The 18559-nt window shown below is 28.1% G+C and overlaps 4 protein-coding genes across 9 annotated transcripts in view; 3 read left to right on the plus strand and 1 right to left on the minus strand.

Moving 5' to 3' along the window:
* The window catches only part of LOC141527871 (dual specificity protein phosphatase 10), a 20351-nt gene extending 9792 nt beyond the window's left edge, over positions 1-10559 (plus strand). For both annotated transcript variants that reach the window (XM_074243590.1, XM_074243591.1), the window contains 2 exons: positions 7720-8106; positions 9835-10559. In XM_074243590.1, coding sequence (XP_074099691.1) covers positions 7720-8106; positions 9835-10169 — 722 coding nt within the window. In that variant the 3' untranslated portion in view covers positions 10170-10559. The remainder of the gene's footprint in view (positions 1-7719; positions 8107-9834) is intronic.
* Positions 10560-11378: 819 nt separating this feature from the next.
* LOC141527887 (uncharacterized) lies at positions 11379-15526 on the minus strand. Of its 3 annotated transcripts, XM_074243616.1 has the most exons (9): positions 15049-15525; positions 14859-14922; positions 14111-14289; positions 13898-14021; positions 13424-13520; positions 13223-13331; positions 12891-12930; positions 12668-12827; positions 11379-12516 (listed from the first exon to the last, which is right to left on the minus strand). In XM_074243616.1, the coding sequence occupies exons 2-9, from the start codon at positions 14873-14875 to the stop codon at positions 12331-12333; spliced, it is 912 nt and encodes a 303-aa protein (XP_074099717.1). In that variant the 5' UTR covers positions 14876-14922; positions 15049-15525; the 3' UTR covers positions 11379-12330. The 3 variants fall into 3 exon arrangements, with proteins under 3 accessions (XP_074099717.1, XP_074099719.1, XP_074099718.1); XM_074243618.1 differs by lacking the exon at positions 13223-13331 and having other exon boundaries at positions 12891-12931; positions 15049-15526; XM_074243617.1 differs by lacking the exon at positions 14859-14922.
* A 459-nt stretch (positions 15527-15985) lies between these two features.
* LOC141527893 (uncharacterized) lies at positions 15986-18183 on the plus strand. Of its 3 annotated transcripts, none has more exons than XM_074243626.1 (6): positions 15986-16367; positions 16427-16470; positions 16626-16810; positions 17118-17260; positions 17336-17555; positions 17803-18183. In XM_074243626.1, the coding sequence occupies exons 3-6, from the start codon at positions 16626-16628 to the stop codon at positions 17945-17947; spliced, it is 693 nt and encodes a 230-aa protein (XP_074099727.1). In that variant the 5' UTR covers positions 15986-16367; positions 16427-16470; the 3' UTR covers positions 17948-18183. The 3 variants fall into 3 exon arrangements, with proteins under 3 accessions (XP_074099727.1, XP_074099724.1, XP_074099726.1); XM_074243623.1 differs by having other exon boundaries at positions 15988-16367; positions 17115-17260; XM_074243625.1 differs by having other exon boundaries at positions 15988-16321; positions 17115-17260.
* Positions 18184-18344: 161 nt separating this feature from the next.
* The window catches only part of LOC141527864 (uncharacterized), a 35442-nt gene continuing 35227 nt past the window's right edge, over positions 18345-18559 (plus strand). The window contains exon 1 of the mRNA XM_074243570.1: positions 18345-18557. The gene's annotated coding sequence lies outside the window, so the exon portion shown is untranslated. The remainder of the gene's footprint in view (positions 18558-18559) is intronic.

The following is an 18559-nucleotide window of genomic DNA, read 5'->3' on the forward strand; positions in this document are numbered from 1 at the left end:
TTTGTAAAAGATTAGTTATTATTATAATTATGACCATGAGTCAGTCATCCCTCTAGAATAGACTACAGTGCACTCTAAATGCACCGGAGTAACAGAATGATCCCATTGTTGGGAGTCTATTGTCCTTTGGGCCTCCCCCAGCCGAAACTGAAATCGAAAGCACTTGGGATTGTCAGTGACCTTTCCTTTCATTTTTGAACACTCGTACTGGGCATTTGGATCAGCTGTTCTCGATTACTAGTGGTGTACTTGGTACACTTTGTACTTGCGCCCTATGACTCACCCGAGTGATGTATTTCTGTTTGTATCAATGACTAACGCACCCGAATATCAAAGGAGGCTATTATTAACATCCCCTGACTCTGTTTTTTATTCCAACGGGAAAACTCTGCTATCCCTCACCCCGTTTTTGAGGGGAATATTCATTCAAGGAGATGCCGATGACGTGGACGATTGATTATGCAATGGCCACGTGCTTGTGGCTTGTAAGCTTTTTTGGATTTTCTGGGAATAATTGCGGGGTTTTGGGAAATTAGGGAGGTTCAGAGGGTTGTAAAGGGGAGTTTGAGGAAACTTTTAAACCAAAAAAGAAGTTTTTAAAAGCAATAGATCAAAAGTTATCCAAATTTTAAGATTCAAAATGAAGAAATTTAATTTTTCATCATTTTTGGAGTATTTGAAACTTTTAAGGGTTTTCTGAAAAAACCGGTAAAGATATTTTGAAAAATTATGATAGGGAATTATAGAGGAGGGTTTAAGGAAATTTTTGAGCCAAAAAAAAAAATTTTTAGAACCAATAGATCAAAAGCTATTAATAATTCAAGATTGATACTGGAAAAATCAAATTTTTAGTTATTAGAAATTTTGGAGCAGCTTTATAAATTTTTTTTTTAAGAAATAGGGAAGATATTTTTAAAATTTTGGTATGGAAATTATAGAGGAAGGTTTGAGGAAAATTTTAAGCCCAAAAAGAAATTTTTAGGACTAATATATTGAAAGTTATAAATAGTTTAAGATTCAAAATCGGAAAATTCCGATTTTTGGTCATTATTTTTCGAAGATTTTCAAAGGGCTTATTTAAGAAACTGATGAAGATATTTAAAAAAATTTTTTTAGAGGATCTTAGAGGAAGGTTTGAGGAATCTTTTGTACCTAAAAAAAATTGCGTGGGGTAATTAGGACCGGAGTAATAAATATTTGAAATTGTAGAAAAAAATCCGGGAAGCAGATGACGTAAATAGTGATTAATAAACTACTAAAGTGCTAACAACCTTATTCGTCATAACCCGAGTATTCATCACGTGTGCAGAAGATATCATCATCATAGTGTGTAACAATAAATAAAGTATACAATGACATCACCGCGGTGGAAAATTTTTTTCGCTATAAGCCAGAATTTATTAATTCTGAGTTTCGCACTCGAGAACTGTCGAGTGATAAATTAATACAAGGAACTCTTTTCAAAATCAATTTAACGCGCTTGTAATTTTAATAAACTCTATGTGTCTACGTACTGGTATAAATGTATAAAGACAAGAGTGAGGACGTTGGCAAGGCCGAAGGCGTCGAACAGCCAGTGACTGCTTGCTAAAGAATGCTGCCTGAGCAACATTTTAAATCAAGAATAAGAACTTTTAACTTTATTCTCTTTATTCTGTTTACTGTACTTTGTATCCAATCATCTGTCATTTTAGAGTCACTTTAATATACTTTTATATCCTTATTCATAACTCTCCTTTCCTTTTTTTTTTTTTTTTTCACTTTTTAATTCCTGATGGCTCTAGGCCGCAATTTCTTCTCCAAGTCTTTAAAATTTCTTTCAAAATTTTTTTATGGATAAGAATTAATTTTTTTTTTGGTTTTGGGGCAAGTTGGGCCAACAAAAAAAATTTTTTTTCAATTTTATCAAGTATTTGGAACAAAAAAGGTCTCTTAGTATTTTTCCCTAGGACCGACAGTTTTTTAATAAATAATTTTTTTAAATGAGACGGAAAAATTTTTGATGAAAAAAAAAGAACAGAGGAGTTAAATAACGAGTTTAATTGAATATTTGTAGACATATAGACACGTTATCCCCGTAAAATCTCCTGGGGAGAACTATCGGGGATGACTCATGTCGTGTGTAATAGCGCTGGCAGGTCTCTGGACCGCGTATGGATTTTAATGATAAAAAACTTACAATAGAGAATTATAAAGATAGAAAAAATTGGATAATTTATAAAAAAGTAAAGATATTTTTATGTTAGCGATGAATAAGCTGTTGCTTAATTCAGATTGGAGCAGGTACCACACCTTGCTTTGCTTTACATTACATTAACATTATTATTGTGGCTTTATTTTGTGTGTGTGTGTGTGTGTGTGTGTGTGTGTGTGTGTGTGTGTGTGTGTGTGTGTGTGTGTGTGTGTGTGTGTGTGTGTGTGTGTGTGTGTGTGTGTGAGCCTCACAACCGTTTAGTTCTATTCACGTGAGCACAATTACGTTACGCTCCGATAATCATGCTTTCGCTGTGTGCTGACAATTGTGAAAGGCTCCAGCCTGGGGACATCTACGACTTGGGCTTTATTTTTTGTTTTATTGAAGCTCTTTCGGTGATTTTTCACGGATCATTTACCAAAAATCCATTTATTCGGACCAAAAGTTGAGAAAATCGTAAGATCAGAGAAAATAAATTTTATTCAGTCGCTTTCGCTGGTCCAAATTATCCCGGGTAATTTTTTTTAGGTGCAAAAGATTCCTTGAACCTTCCTCTAAGATCCTCTAAAATAATTTTTCAAAATATCTTTATCAGTTTTTTAAATTAGCCCTTCAAAAATCTTCAAAAAATAATGATCAAAAATTTGATTTTTTTCATTATTAATCTTAAATTATTGATAACTTTTGTTCTATTGAACCTAAAAATTTTTTTTTGGGCTTAAAATTTTCCTCAAACCTTCCCCTACAATTTTCCATAATAATATTTTAAAATATCTTCCCTACTTCCTTAAAAAAAAAATTTATAAAGTTGCTCCAAAATTCCTGATAACCAAAAATTTGATTTTTCCAGTATCAATCTTGAATTATTAATAACTTTTGATCTATTGGACCTAAAAATTTTTTTTTGGGCTTAAAAATTTCCTCAAACCCTTCTCTACAACCCTCTCAACTTTCCACCTGAAAAAACCTCCCTTATCTATTAAATAAAAATAAAAAATCAGAACAAACTACAAAAAAGGAATCGTTGGTCATGAAGGCCAACTAAGACGCGAGGAAAACAAAAGTATCACATATATAAAATATAATACGATAACTCGATGACTCACAATAGCAATGTACAGCATGTAATTTCCACGTCTATTTGTGGTTCGATGCCACGTGCAACTAACGTCACCAGGGTGGTAAAGATCCCCTGGGTAAATAAACTCATTCACTTTACTCCTAAAATTCTATAATTTTTATTTCTTATTATCTCCATAATTACAATTCAGTCATCGATATTTTTATTTTTTATTCAGATATCCCGAGTCATCAATCGGCGGAAAGTAATCAATTTTAATTTAGATAATACAATTAATTTAATTATTTTTATTATTATTATTACGCTCAATTTCGATCACGGTTATTAATAAATTCAATAACTCAAAACTATTATCAGCGCTTTAATTGACTTGTTTTGATTTTTTTCCAAGAACCGAACAGGCTTGGATCGTTGAACTGTTTCACAATACACTGTTTCGGTTTGATTCAAAATTCTCAATAAAAATAATAATAATAATTCATTTAAAAGTTGATAGTTGCACAAGACGCTAGAAATTTGAGTTTATTTTTAAAATTTTAGCTCTAGGGTTGGAGATGAGAAAATTAACAAGGACTTTTTTTTATAGGAAATTTAATTCTCTAAAAAAAATGTCTCTTATAATTTTTTGAAATTTTCAAAATTTGACCCAAAATTTTGAACTGAAATAAAAAAAAATCAAAATTTTCCATTTATTAATAATAAATATTGAAAGTCTAATAATAATAATATAAATTTCGAGTGAGTAAATAGCGTAAAGTAAAACGTAAAAGACATGACTGTACATATGTGTCATATATAAATAGGAATCCCCTTTACGTTTTATTTAGTCGCGTAAAAGAAAGAAAAGAAGAGTTGAGCGCAAATAAAACTAAAGAAGAAAAAAAATGTTAGAGTGAGACAACGTTGCCGCGAATCATTCAGGGTCATGTCCAGGTGTTCGTTGATTGTAAATGACTCATAAGTCGAGACATTTTACCTGTTGAATTTTGTTGTGAAAAAAATTTTTTGAATTTTTTTTTTTAACATTCAAATTAATAGATAAAAATTTTTATTGTTGTTATTTGAGTCTTTTTAAGTCCGTTGGTAAATCGTTTTAGTTATTGTCCCGATCGACCTCGATCTCGACAAAGATCACGGCTGAAAATATTTCGCGTGCGTCATAACTCATAACATATACATGACAAATATATATTCTTTTATAATAAATCATCGACACTTAATTTTTTTTTTTTTTTTTTTTTTTTTTTTTAGATTATTTAATTGAATTAATTTTTTTTTCTCAAAAAGTTACTCTAAATTTGATAATTTTATTTCTATATTAAAATGGTTATTTCTCTGGTCCTAATTACCCCAGATAATTTTTTCACGGCTTTAAAAATTCTTTAGACTGTCCTCAAGAATATAGAAAAAAGAATTTTCAAAATATCTCTTTTAGTTTCTCAGAAAATGAATTTCAAAATTATGAGAAATTAATAATGACCAAAAATTTGATTTTTTTAGTTTTGATCTTAAAATTAATATAACTTTTGATCTATTGCCCCTAAAAAATTTTTTTTAGGCTCAAAAGTTTCCTTAAACCTTCCTCTACACTCCACACCCCTCAAACTTACCCCTATTCCCTAAAAACACCCTCAAAACTTCCATCGAACAAAATTCCGACGCGCAATTAGTCATCCGCGATTTCCATTACTAATTACAGCATTGTTATTAGCTCTCTCCGGATCCGAATCTTATTCTCGCGTCTGAATCATAGCATTGTCTCCTACAAGGAATTTCTTCAATATAAAACAGAAAGCTAAACCGCCTGTGTCCATAAATAAACCATTAACAAAACCGATTTTGGGTTTTTCTAAATCACCTCCCTCGTTAGTCATCCGCAGTCATTAAAACATAAATTAAATAATAATTATTATCATTAGCACGTGTAACAAATCACCTACGCACTAATTATCTTCTTGTTATTGATCTATTTATTTTTTGTCATTGAAAAATTATTTCTTCTTCAATTAAACTTCAAGTTCCGCTTCCGGGATTTTCTAACCTCCAATTTATCTCCAAATATTTTTTTTATCACTCTTCGAGTGCAAAGTAATCAACATACAACATATTTACACCAAATAAATCTAATTTAAGTAATTAAATAAATTTTTTTTTAAAGAAGAAATATTAAACAATTTTTCTGCGTCGCATTTTTTAAATTTCAAAATTCCCGCACCGGCTTCGGGCGAATTCGTCGCCGTTCGCGCGTTGTTCTTTGATGTCAGCTACCACTGACCAATCATAGCTCTTCCTGGTGAGTCATACTTTCTGTCGGTCTCGTGTGAACCAGCGTTTTCTCGTTAACGTTATTCGTCAGTGTTTCATCAAACTTTCGACTGTTACGTTCTCGAATAATAATAAATAATTTATTTTTCTGTTTGTGATTTTTTTACTGAATTATTGTGACTGAAATTCAGAGTTTATTTTAATTATTTTATACCAAATATAGTTTGTAAAAAAATTACAGTGAGATAAAAACAAATGAAAACTATTTTTTGATCATTTTTTTTTTGCGATTTGTTTTTAAAAAAAAATTAACAATGAGGAAAAAAGGATCACCTTGTTTAGTTTTGAGTCTGGGATCTATTGAGCCTTGGGGTAGGTTTTTATTTAATTTATAAAATATAAAACAATTTTTTTAAATTATCTAACATTTTTTTAAATGTCATCTGATTTTTTTTAATTAAAAAAATTATTATTATTATTTAATTTATCAAAAAAAATAGTAATAAAATTATTAAATCATTTATAATACTTAATAATTTTTTTTTTGTTAATTATTATTATTTAATTTTTTTAGTCATGATTTTTGGGGGAAATAATTTAAATTTGAAGAATTTTTAATTGTATTGAGAATAGAAAATATTGAAAAGGTCGTTCGGTGTTAAATTGAGGGGTAAGAAGAGTACAGAGGTTTTGCGTGTGAGTCATCGCGAGAAAGCTCATTTAGTTTGTATTATATTATGGATGTGTGTGTGTGTGTGTGTGTGTGTGTGTGTGTGTGTGTGTGTGTGTGTGTGTGTGTGTGTGTGTGTGTGTGTGTGTGTGTGTGTGTGTGTGTGTGTGTGTGTGTGTGTGTGTGTGTGTGTGTGTGTGTGTGTGTGTGTGTGTGTGTGTGTGTGTGTGTGTGTGTGTGTGTGTGTGTGTGTGTGTGTGTGTGTGTGTGTGTGTGTGTAATATGCTCGGACATTGTTGTTGTATGTCGTGTGTGATGTTTAGAAGGAAATTTTATGAGAAATGCTTTTTTTTTTTTTGTAGCGGCGAAGAAATTTAATTCGTGGGAAACTTTAAATATTTTTTTTTGAGAAAATAGGAAAGATATTCTGAAATTTTATTATAGAAAAATGTAGAGGAAGGTTTGAGGAAAATTTTAAGCCCTAAAAAAATTTTTTAGGCCCAATAAATCAAAAATTATTAATAATTCAAGATTGATACTAGGAAAATCTAATTTTTGATCATTAGAAATTTTGGAGCAGTTTTAAAAAATTTTTTTAAAGGAATTAGAGAAGATATTTTTAAAATTTTAGTATGGAAATTGTAGAAGAAGGTTTGAGGAAAATTTTAAGCCCTTAAAATAATTTTTAAAAGCAATAGATCAAAAGTTATTAATAATTCAAGATTAATACTGGAAAAATCAAATTTTTAGTTATTAGGAATTTCGGAGCAACTTTATAAATTTTTTTTTTTTAGGAAGTAGGGAAGATATTTAAAAATATTATTATGGAAAATTGTAGGGGAAGGTTTGAGGAAAATTTTAAGCCCAAAAAGAAATTTTTTAGAGCAACAGATCAAAAGTTATAAAAATTTTAAGATTAATAATTAAGAAATCAAATTTTTGATTATTAGGAATTTTTTAGCAACTTTAAAAAATTTTTTTAAAGGAAGTAGAAAAGATATTTTAAAAATTTTGGTAAGAAAATTGTTGAGGAAAGTTTGAGGAAAATTTTGAGTTCAAAAAAAAATTTTTAGAAGCAATAGATCAAAAGTTATAAAAATTTTAAGATTAATAATGAAGAAATCTAATTTTTGATCGTTAGGAATTTTTTGGCAACTTTAAAAATTTTTTTTAAAGGAAGTAGAGAAGATATTTTCAAAATTTTGGTATGGAAATTGTAGAGAAAGGTTTGAGGAAAATTTTGAGTCCAAAAAAAAATTTTTAGGAGCAATAAATCAAAAGTTATGAAAATTTTAAGATTAGTAATGAAGAAATCTAATTTTTGATCGTAAAAAAGATGAATTATTTTTGATCTCTTAAAAAAAATAAAAGAAAGAAGTCTAGACAAAATCAAAGAATAGTCCCAAGTGAAACGTAGTACAATATAAGTATAAGCATAAGAATATCGTATACAACAGATGGCAGCTGTGATAGTGAGTCATAGTTATTTATTATTGTTCTTTGTTGCAGGAGGTCACCGAGAATTCCAGCGAAGACACCGCGACCTTTGCGAGGACACACTTTTACCAGGGAACTCAATGTCCCTGCCATCTGGCTGCCCGAGCCCTGGACCAGGATGTCCGATGATAATGAGCCCATGCCCGACGACTCCCCAGCCCGCGGACATCGACAACCATCCGGCGTCGCGCGTTCTGCCGTTTCTTTACCTGGGGAACGGCCGGGACGCTGCGGATCTCCAGCTTCTCCAAGCTCTGGGGGCCACTCGCGTCCTCAATGTTACGTCACAGCTACCTGGGTACCATGAGTCACGTGGCATCACCTACCTCCAAATACCCGCCAATGATTCGGGGCATCAGAACTTGAAGCAATATTTTGAAGAAGCCTTCAATTTTATTGGTAATTATTAATTTTATCTTTTAAAAAATTAAATTATTTACAACCGTGCTAAAAATTTTTTTTTGGGCTTAAAATTTTCCTCAAACCTTCCTCTACAATTTTCCATAATAATATTTCAAAATATCTCCTCTATTTCCTTGAAAAAAAAATATATATAAAGTTGCTCAAAAATTTCTTGTGATCAAAAATTTTATTTTTTTAGTTTTGATCTTAAAATTAATATAACCTTTAATCTATTGGTCTTAAAATTTTCCTCAAACCTTCCTCTACAATTTCCATACCAAAATTTTCAAAATATCTTCGATACTTTTTTAAAAAAAAAATATTTAAAGTTGCCCAAAAATTTCCAACTATAAAAAATTCAATTTCTTCATTTCTAAAGTGAAAAAATTTTTTAAATACTTACAAGTTCTAAAAAAAAAAAATCTTTTAACGTTCCAAAGAAGAGAATCTAAAAACCGTGATTTCTGACCTAATTTTCTCTAAAAGTCCTTGCTAGGCAAAAAGTTTCCAGCAAAAGGGGCCGATCTAGATCCTACAATTTCTTCCGACTCAAATATCACCCAACATATGTATCTATATACACAATATACGTGTATTATGAGTCATGGTGTTCATGAATGGAGGCCTGTCGTCTTGTATGCAGTCAATGGTCCACCGGATACGGCTGGTTATGCCCCGTTTCCGTTATACTGAACTGCGTTATCAATTACACACACTCACAATTACAAATAAATATATATACGTACTAATTGACCCGTTATTTTTACTTATTATTACTTTTGTACTTACATAATATAAATAAATAGATTTAATATTAATAATAATAACAATAAATAAAATTAAGACCTTGTAGTTAAGTTTATCTCGGTAGACCGAAAAATTACTTTGTTACGTCATCAATTACCGGGATATTTATATATATTAATCTTGTCAAATCCAGGCGCGTGACTCATTCTTTGTATATTGTGTCGAGTAAATTGTTATAGATAAATTTACTATCACTTGTTGGAGTTAGATTGTGATACACACTTTAAAGCATAAAGTGTATTAATAATTAATGAAAAAAAAAAATTTTTAACTTTTTAAAATAGAGAAATATTATTTTTTAATATTAGGAATTTTTGGGTAATTTTAAAAAATTTTTTTAAAGGAAGTAGAGAAGATATTTTGAAAATTTTGGTAAGGAATTTGTAGAAGAAGGTTTGAGAAATCTTTTAAGCCCAAAAAAAAATTTTTAGGAGCGCTAGATCAAAAGTTATAATAATTTTAAGATTGAAAATGAAAAAATTAAATTTTTTAATATTGTGAAATTTTGAGCAACTTTGAATATTTTTTTTTTTGGGCAAATGGGAGAGATATTTTGAAAACTTTGGTATGGAAATTGTAGAAGAAGGTTTGAGGAAAATTTTAAGCCCAAAAAAAAATTTTTACGAGCAATAGATCAAAAGTTATAGAAATTTTAAGATTAATAATGAAAAAATTTAATTTTTGATCATTAGGAATTTTTGGGCAACTTTAAAAAATTTTTTTAAAGGAAGTAGAGAAGATATTTTAAAAATTTTGATATGGAAATTGTAGAGGAAGGTTTGAGGAAAATTTTGAGCCTTAGTAGAAATTTTTGGACCCAATAATTACAAAGTAATTTTGAATTGAATATAAAAATTCTTAGCAAAGTTAAAAATGAAAAACTAATAATTTTTTTTTTTTTTTTTTTTTTTTTTTCAGAGGATGCGAGAAAAGCCGGCTGCAGCGTACTGGTGCATTGTCAAGCCGGAATATCACGTAGCGCGACAATAGCGATCGCATACATAATGCGACACAAAGGCCTGGCAATGATCGACGCATACAAACTGGTGAAAAATGCGCGCCCCATAATAAGTCCCAACCTGAACTTCATGGGCCAGTTGCTCGAGCTCGAGCAAGGACTGAAGGCAGCTAGCGACTGCGCTCCCGCAGCGCCCTCGGAGGAACAGAACAAACAGGAACCTAACCTGCAGGAGGAGAAGAGTCACTACCAGTGGAGTCACACCGAACAAGTCACCTCCGGCTGCAGTGTCTAAATTGTTTATTAATTAAGTGCGCGTATCATGTTAACATATCGCAACGTGTCTTTTGTTATAAATTATTATAATTATTGTAATTAAATAATCCGGCCGATCGCTAAAAGTCTGACGATAAATATCCGAGAGGTCGCCGGCTGTAATGAGATTGTACTTATAACCTATAACAGGGATTTGTGTGAGGACATTTAATTGTTTTAAGACTGGACGGTTTTAGCTTCTCGTGCAGACTTTAGTTTTTAATTTTATTAATAGAGAACTTGCGTTAATTTAATATCATTAAAAATTTATTTTTTAATTTTATAAAAAATTATTTTTGTTCTGAAAAATTTGGAATTTTTTTTTTTTTAAATCAGTAGTTTTTCCGTGAAAAAAAAAAAAAAAAAACAATTATTGGTTGTGACGTCATCATATATTTTTTGAGAGCCAATGAAAATCACTTGGATTTTCTGTACACACAGCGCCACCTTAAATTTATTATTGTTATTTATTTTAATTATTTTTAAATTAAATTGAATGAAGAATTAATTACAACTTATTTTTGGTAAAACGGCTTTTTTTAAAAACTGCCACAAAATATTTTTTAATTTTGCCGCGCGATGGCGCTGACTAAATGGCGCTTCTAAAGAAATTAAAAATTTTCTGAATAATTTAATGCTAGTTTTTTATTACTCTTAAAAATTTGTTATCGATATTTATAATTAAAAAATAAAAGGTTCACTTTTTTTCTTTCCACCGAACTAAAAACATCTTTAATTCGCTTAAAATAAAGCTCACGGGAAGACAATTAAATCGCGAGATGGAGGAAAAAAAAAACGGCGAAAGCTCTTCCTTGGACATTTATATTTTAGCACTTCCTATACATGTATAATTTGTTCCTGTAATTTTTTAGCATTTAAGGGTCATTAGGATCCAAGTGATCTAGTCGTTCGGGACATTTTGCCGCTTATTAATTAATAATTAACCGTTTTTTAATTAATAGAGTTCAGTATTGATCGGTAGCTTACTTTAATGGTTAAATTAACCATTAAATTTATTTTATTGATAATAACAGTGTAAATATACCAAAAATATCAAATGCAAGGAATGAGTCGGTGTATGAAAGTTAAAGATGTATATTTATATTTAATTAATAATGAATGAGTATTGATTAAACAAATTTATATATATTAATTATTTTTAAGGAAGAAAATATTATAAATGGCCTACATAACCTCAAATTGACAATAAACAAAATAATTACATATCAGTAATGAAAGAAGCCTTTTAAATTACGTAAAATATTTAAATAAAAGGTCATATTTTTAAAATTAGATTTATTGTAAAATATTTGTGTAAATATTTTGAAGTTTCGCGTGAAAAAAAAAAAAAAAAAAAAATAATAGAAGAAAACAAAATTGTCGTTTTAAAAGTATTGTTTATTTATAAATTTATATTGTAATTAATTTTAAGCGAATCCCAACGAATGTTTATGTTTTAGGTTAGCCATTTTAATTGAGAGGTTAAGTTTGTAAATAATTATGGGAAATAATTTAAATAAAATTAAAAAAAAAGATAACGCGTGAATTATATATATTATTTTTAAGAAATAAGATTTTATAAAATATTAATTGGTTAATGAATTAATAATTAATAAAGAATTGAGATAGCAAAAAAAAAAAAGTTTTTTACTTACATAAAAAAATATCTCCGGATAAATTCACATTTTTTTGCACAAAATATATTGTTATTACTTTACACCACATATTTATATATTTTTTTTTTTGTAAATATGTCACATAAATTGCACAAAAACTTTTTTCTGCTGACTAATATAATTTTCACAACTAAAATAGCGGACTTTTGATTTTTACTTCTGAAATCGCCGCCAGGCGGCGCAAGTTCAAATTCTGACAGATGGCGCGAAAATAAATAGAAAAATTTTGACAACTGAGTAGTACTATTAAATTTTATTTATTTATGAATACTAACGTAACATCTATAAGCATAATTATCGAAATATAAGAATATATAATTAAAAAGCTAGAGTACAAAATAAAAATCAAAAAATAATAAAATCTAGGTAAATTATTCTAAAATAAGTAAGTAACTAATTACAATTACAATTACGTTGAATGTAGTCGATAATTGATAAAAATTTAGGCAAAATAATTTTAGAAAATTAATTGCTGGCCAGAGCGGCCATTGCGCGAATGAGCGCTGCGTTCTCGTCGCGCAGTCTGTCGCGCTCGATCGCCATTTCGCGCTGTTGCTGAAGAAGTTGAGCTTCCAGGGCCATTATTTTCTGGTCTTGGTTCTCCAGGAGCGTTATGAGCCGTCTGTTTTCTTTCTGTGCCCGTTCTAGTAACTGAAAAAAATATTTTGAGGTTAGAAAAAAATTTTTTTTTAAATAAAAATAATTGACAGACATTAAAAAAATTATTTTTACAATTTTTTGCCAGTAAAATTAATTAAAAAAAAAAAAATTTAACAATTTTAATTAAAAATAATTAACTTACGTCCTGAGGATTGTCATCAGTAGGTGTCGGTATGTGATCACGATTAATAGAATTCAATTGATTTGCATGATGACTGTGGTGACCGTGGTCTGATTGATTAACGCTGTCAGACTGATTTAGTGAGTCGAATTCTTCGTCATCAGCTTCAAGATCCGAATGACTGAAAAATAATTAGTCAGTAAAATTGTTTTGGACTTTATAACCTCAAAAATGTAAGTAATACCTTTTATTTCTTCGTTGTGTGTAAACTTTAGCTGTTCTTTCCTGAAACAAAATAAATTAAATTAAGTGTTATGAGTCATTATTAACCTGTTGACAGTTCTTCAACTATGACACTGAAATTAGACAATTTTTTTTACATTAAATTATTTTTAAAAAATTGCTTTTTTAATTTTTTACAGCTAAGCATTTTTTTTAATTTTAAAATTAATATCTAAAAAATCTAGAAAATTATTAAATATAATCTCAGTGTCATCAAGTCCGTTTAAAAAAATAATTTAACTAAAAAAAAATAAACCAATACAACTAAAAAAAAAAAAAAAAAAAAAAAACTTCCTTCAACAAGTTCATGTTCAAGAAATTCATTATGCTGGGTATTGTTTTTAGTTTCGACACATGTGCCAACAAGCTCTTCCTCATCTTCTCCAGTACTACCTCCAGTACTCTACGGGTTTAATATAAAACAAAAAACTAAAATAAACGTAACTAAAACCTAATAAAACTTTTTTTTTTTATAGATTGTATTTGTAAAATTACCTCCGTTGACGGCAAGTGGACTACGCCGGTACTTCGCCGCTTTTCGCGCAGTTTTCGCCTGTCACGTTGTTGCTTTCCTTTGTTGATGTGAATGGGCCTGTTAAAACATCATCATCATGTAAGTATTGTTATTTATTTAATTATTTTTTAAATCAGCTGATTTCTGTCAATTTTTTTTTATTACAAAATTATTAAAAAAAAAAAAAAAATGAAAATTAATTTTGCAGCTCTTTATTAATTTTTTAACAAATAAATTATGACAAAAGAAATTGACATTTAGAAATTTTTAAAAAATTACGAATGCAATTTTTTTAGAAAAATTTATTTGTTAGATAAAATTAAAAAATTGTCAAGTGGCTGTTAACTTTAATGTCATTAAAAAAAATATTTTTGAAGTTAGAAATAAAAAAAAAAAAAAAATTGACAGATGTGTCGCTTAAGTTTATTTTAATTTTTGTAAAATTAATTATTTACCGGTTAGTAATTCGTTTGTCTTGTTTGCGCATTATAGGCTTGTTATTTTGCTGCGTATCATGATCACCCGGCATTATTGTTGATCCAGAGTCACAAATTCCTGGTTCGTCGTCTACTGGGTTCTCTGAAAATTTTTTTACTCAAGTAAGTTTGCACAGTTTATATTTAAATAATATTATTATAAAAAAAAAAAAAATTATTATTAATAGTTACTTTGGAAATTTAAGGTTATGATTTCATTAGCGGCTGAAGAAGTTGACACAGCAGTTGCTCTTGCAGGTGGGATGGCACGTGCTCTAGCTGTCCTGATTCTTGGGCGACGTGACGTCAATTCGTAATCGTTGTCAAAGTCTTCTTGGCTTACTGAACTTGACGCCATCCCGGTTATGTCACTAAAATTTTAATATTTTATTGGGTTTGGAATTGTAAGGTAAGTTTATTAAGTTAGTTTTATTGGCGAGTAAATAATAATGATGATAATTGTTCTGCATTATTTTTTTTTTTACTTAAAAATTAATTTAAAAAAATTTTTAAATAATTAAAAAGAATTTTTTAACCTAAAAAATGACTTTAAAATTTTTTAATAATTAAAAAGAAGAAATGTCAAAAAAAAAATTCTTAAATTAATTAAAATGTAACTTCAAATAATTTTTTAATCTAAAAATTGACTAGAAATAAATTAAAAAAAATTTTTTTTTTATCCAAAAGAAGAAATGTCATTAAAAAATTTTTTTTTAATTCTTTAATAAATCAAAATTTTATTTTAAACAATGAAAAATAATTTTTTAACTTAAAAATTGACTAAACTATAGAAAAAAATTTTTTTTTAAATTATTAAAATTTTAAATGAAGAAATAAATCACAGTAAAAAAAAAAATAGTTTAAAATTTAGAAAAATAAATAAAATATAAAATGCAGAACAAAGAATTGTAAAAAAAAAAAAAAAAACAATAAAGCTTACAAAAAATATCTGGACATCTGAATAAATGATTTAATAGTGACGATGATGATGATGTGCTAAAACACTTGATTAAATAAAAATAATTAATACCACAATATAATTTCTAAAATTATAAATACATGTCAATTAATAGCTCTATTAAAGGTCACGTATAAGTAGTTAAAAATAAAATTAAATGCTTAATCATTACCTATTTTTGTAACTGCCTTTTAAAGAATAAATCTCCTTATTTTTTTTTTTTTTTTTTTTTTTTTTTTATCCTTTTTAAACCAGTCGCCGAGCACAAAGAAAAATTCCAACGGTAATCCAAATGTTAATAATGCAGGACTAAAAATAAATTTTAACTTCTCAAGAATTGTTTTATAAAATAAAAAATTTTAATTATCAATTGTTATATTTTAGATTGTGATGATTAATAATCAATAGAGTTTTGTTATCATCCTTATCGGAAACACGGATGACGACAACATGACTAAACGTCAAAGTACTGGATTTTAGATTTTAGATTTATATGTATTTATTTATGTGTTTGGATATTTTTTATAGTTTTATAAGAGTTAATCCCAGACAGAGGGTGGTTTTATATTAAAGACACTTATTTGATTTAAGTTGACACTGACAACGAGAGTTATGCACTTGGAGTTCCGAGTTTAACCCTCGATTTTATTCTATGAGTAACAAAAGAAAGATTTATTGATTTAGTCACGTCATTAAGCCGCGTTTTTATTCCCGCGATTTTTTTAAGGCTGAATTTAAATTTTTTGTTTGAGCGGGAAAATTTGAAAATTTTATTATACAAGTTTTGGAGTTTTATTAATTAATTAATTAATTAATTTATTTGCTTATTGATTTATTTATTTATTTGTAAAGAAACGTCCTCGGCAATTTATAATAATAATTAATAATTAATAAAATAAATTACAAAACTTTAAACTTAAAAATTATAAACTTTTAAATTTATTTAAAAAATTATTATTATTATTATTATTATTATTATTATAAATTAAATTTAATATTTAAAAATTTTAAATTTCCCGCAATTTTTCTGCTCAACAATTCCGCGCATGACGTCAAAGTAAAATTTAAAAAAAGTGGGGACAATGTTCGCATTTCTTTCATAACCTAACTCTTGTAAAAAGTTAAAACGACAAAAAAACAATAATTGATGTCACTGACAATAAAATCACTTGTAAATTATCCGCTTATTAAATTTCACTTCCAAGTTAATTGACACATGGCATATCTAAAATAAAAAAAATTAAAAATTAACCAGCACTGACACAATTTCCAAGTGATCCACTAAAAACAATTATCAATACTGGATTTGATTTTTTTGAACCAGCAACCTGTGCATCAGCTGTTGGCACTTGTTCATCTTCCATCGAAAAATTATTCATTCATACTTCAATTATTGTATCAACATCAACTGGACAATTATTAACGCTAATTGCTTGATGTTTCTGGTAAATGTAACTGGAGGTTATTTTATTTCATTGGTTATTATTTGAGGTGAGTTTATTATTTTTTTTCAGTCTATTTTTAAAGTGTTACATCAATTTATTTTTTAGGTCAATTACCAATTTTAATTAACTCTTGCTTTTGAAGAAATTCAGTGAGTATTTACTTTTTTTATTTTACTATTATTGTTAGGAATTTTATTTTAAATGTCAGATATTATTTTTGACAATTTTTTTAATAGTTAGAATTTTTAAATTTATTAAAAAAATTATTATTCCTATTATTTAATAATTAGAATAATTTTTTTAGATGGGAGAAGCACCTAAATATTATGGAAAAAGACGTAGCTTAGTGCGGCGCATAGGTTCGTTTTTGCCGCTGAAGCCTCCTCCGAAAATTTATGTAAGAGTAACACCGCTTCATTCGATGTCCAGCTCGATGATCAACGAGGTTGCAAATGACAACAATCATACCAATGGTTTTGGAGTTGCAGAGTAATTATTAATTTTTTTTAATAAAAATTTAAATTTTGAAAGGTCGTTCATAATTTTTTTTTTATTATAATTTTTTTAATTATTATCAATTTTTAATAATTTTTTATAAATAATTTAGATTAAAATTTTATTTAATATCTTAATTGATTTTTTAAAAATTACATCAATTTTTTTTTTTTATTCCGAAGTTAAAAATTTTTTTAATAATTTATTTTATAAATTATTAGACATTAATTTTAATTCAATTTTTTTAGTTAAAAATTTTTTAATGATAAAATTAATAATTTTTTTAAATTAATTTTAGCAGCAGACTATCTGGAAGTAAACCCGACTTACTGGAGCCAATAAGTTTCGGCTCAGAAGTGAGACTCCTTGCATTGGAGCAGGAGCTCCAGGAATTGAGGTCACAAGTATCAAAAATAGTAAAAACGACCAGCCAGCGCGAGCATTGTTAGTTATTCTAATTAAATGGTTGTTAATGAACGTACAGTTTAGATACCATATACTAATTATCACCGCCCACAGATTCATCGTTAGCGTCGTTATCGAATGGAAACTCGAGTATAGGGCTAAGACCTCCGCCTCCCCCACCGCCCTTGCCACCCCCGACGACTCCGCACATCGCAAGACGAGCTAGTCTCCAGGATTACAAAACCGAGGAACGCAAGAAGCCTTTGTTGACCCAGAAGTCTATGGCTGATATGATCAAAGATATTGATAAAGTTAAATTGAAACCTATTGAAAGGTATTTATTTAAAAAAGCAAAATTTTAATTTAATTAAAAGAAATTTTATATTTTTTAATTTAAATTTTTTTATTAAAAAATTTACTTATTAAAATCATCAATAATAATTTTTTATAAAATACTTTAGATTAAAATTTTATTAAAAATTTTAATTTATTTTTTTTTTTTTTTTTTTTGACAATTTTAATTTGTAAAATTTTTTTCAATTTTTAATTTACATAAAAAATAATTAAATAAATTTTTAAAGGTCACCTGGTGGACGTCCAGTGCGAATTAAACGAGAAAACAGCCCCTGTAACGACTTGCAAGAAATCCTCCGCCGTAGATACGACGCCATGAAGTCTCCAGACAGTCGAAATTCATCAGTATTGAACGTCGATGAATCCTTTTAAGTTCTCTCATAAAAACTCAATTTTATTTTTACTCATTGCTCATATTATTTTATAAGATTTTTTTTTTTCAATAGAACAAAAAATAGTTAAGTTGGAAAAATTTCATTTTTCTAGTGCAATGTTCCCAAGATTAATTACAAAAATTGTAAATTACAAGTGTAAGAATATCTTTTATACATGAGGCTTGTGGTAATTAACTATTTAATTATCCAATAAATGTTGTTGTTAAAAAAAAAGTTCATTTTTTTTATTAAATTAAAAAATTTCAACACTTTCATCTTCTGTGAAACATAAAAAAAAAAAAAGTTTTTAATCTTTTTTTAATACTGCGCGTGCGCCGCCGCCATTTGTAAACAAGATGGCCGCGGTGTTAAGTCGCGTGATATTTTCCTCCAATCGTTTTTAAAATATTAATAACATAATTAAACAATTAAAAATTTTGATAATACAATAATTAAATTATTAATTACGCGTTTTTTAATTATTTATTAAGTTTTATTAATTGTCTTTTTTTTTAAGTGTTTATTTTAATAAATTAATTTTTAATTTATCTAACCATGCTGAAAATTGACAATTTTGTCAGTTTTATAATTTTTTAATTATTTTTAATGT

Source organism: Cotesia typhae, unplaced genomic scaffold (genome assembly GCF_013202065.1).
Source record: "Cotesia typhae breed Kobodo isofemale line unplaced genomic scaffold, CoteBio_Ctyphae contig_413, whole genome shotgun sequence".
In the NCBI taxonomy this organism is placed as follows: Eukaryota; Metazoa; Arthropoda; class Insecta; order Hymenoptera; family Braconidae; genus Cotesia; species Cotesia typhae.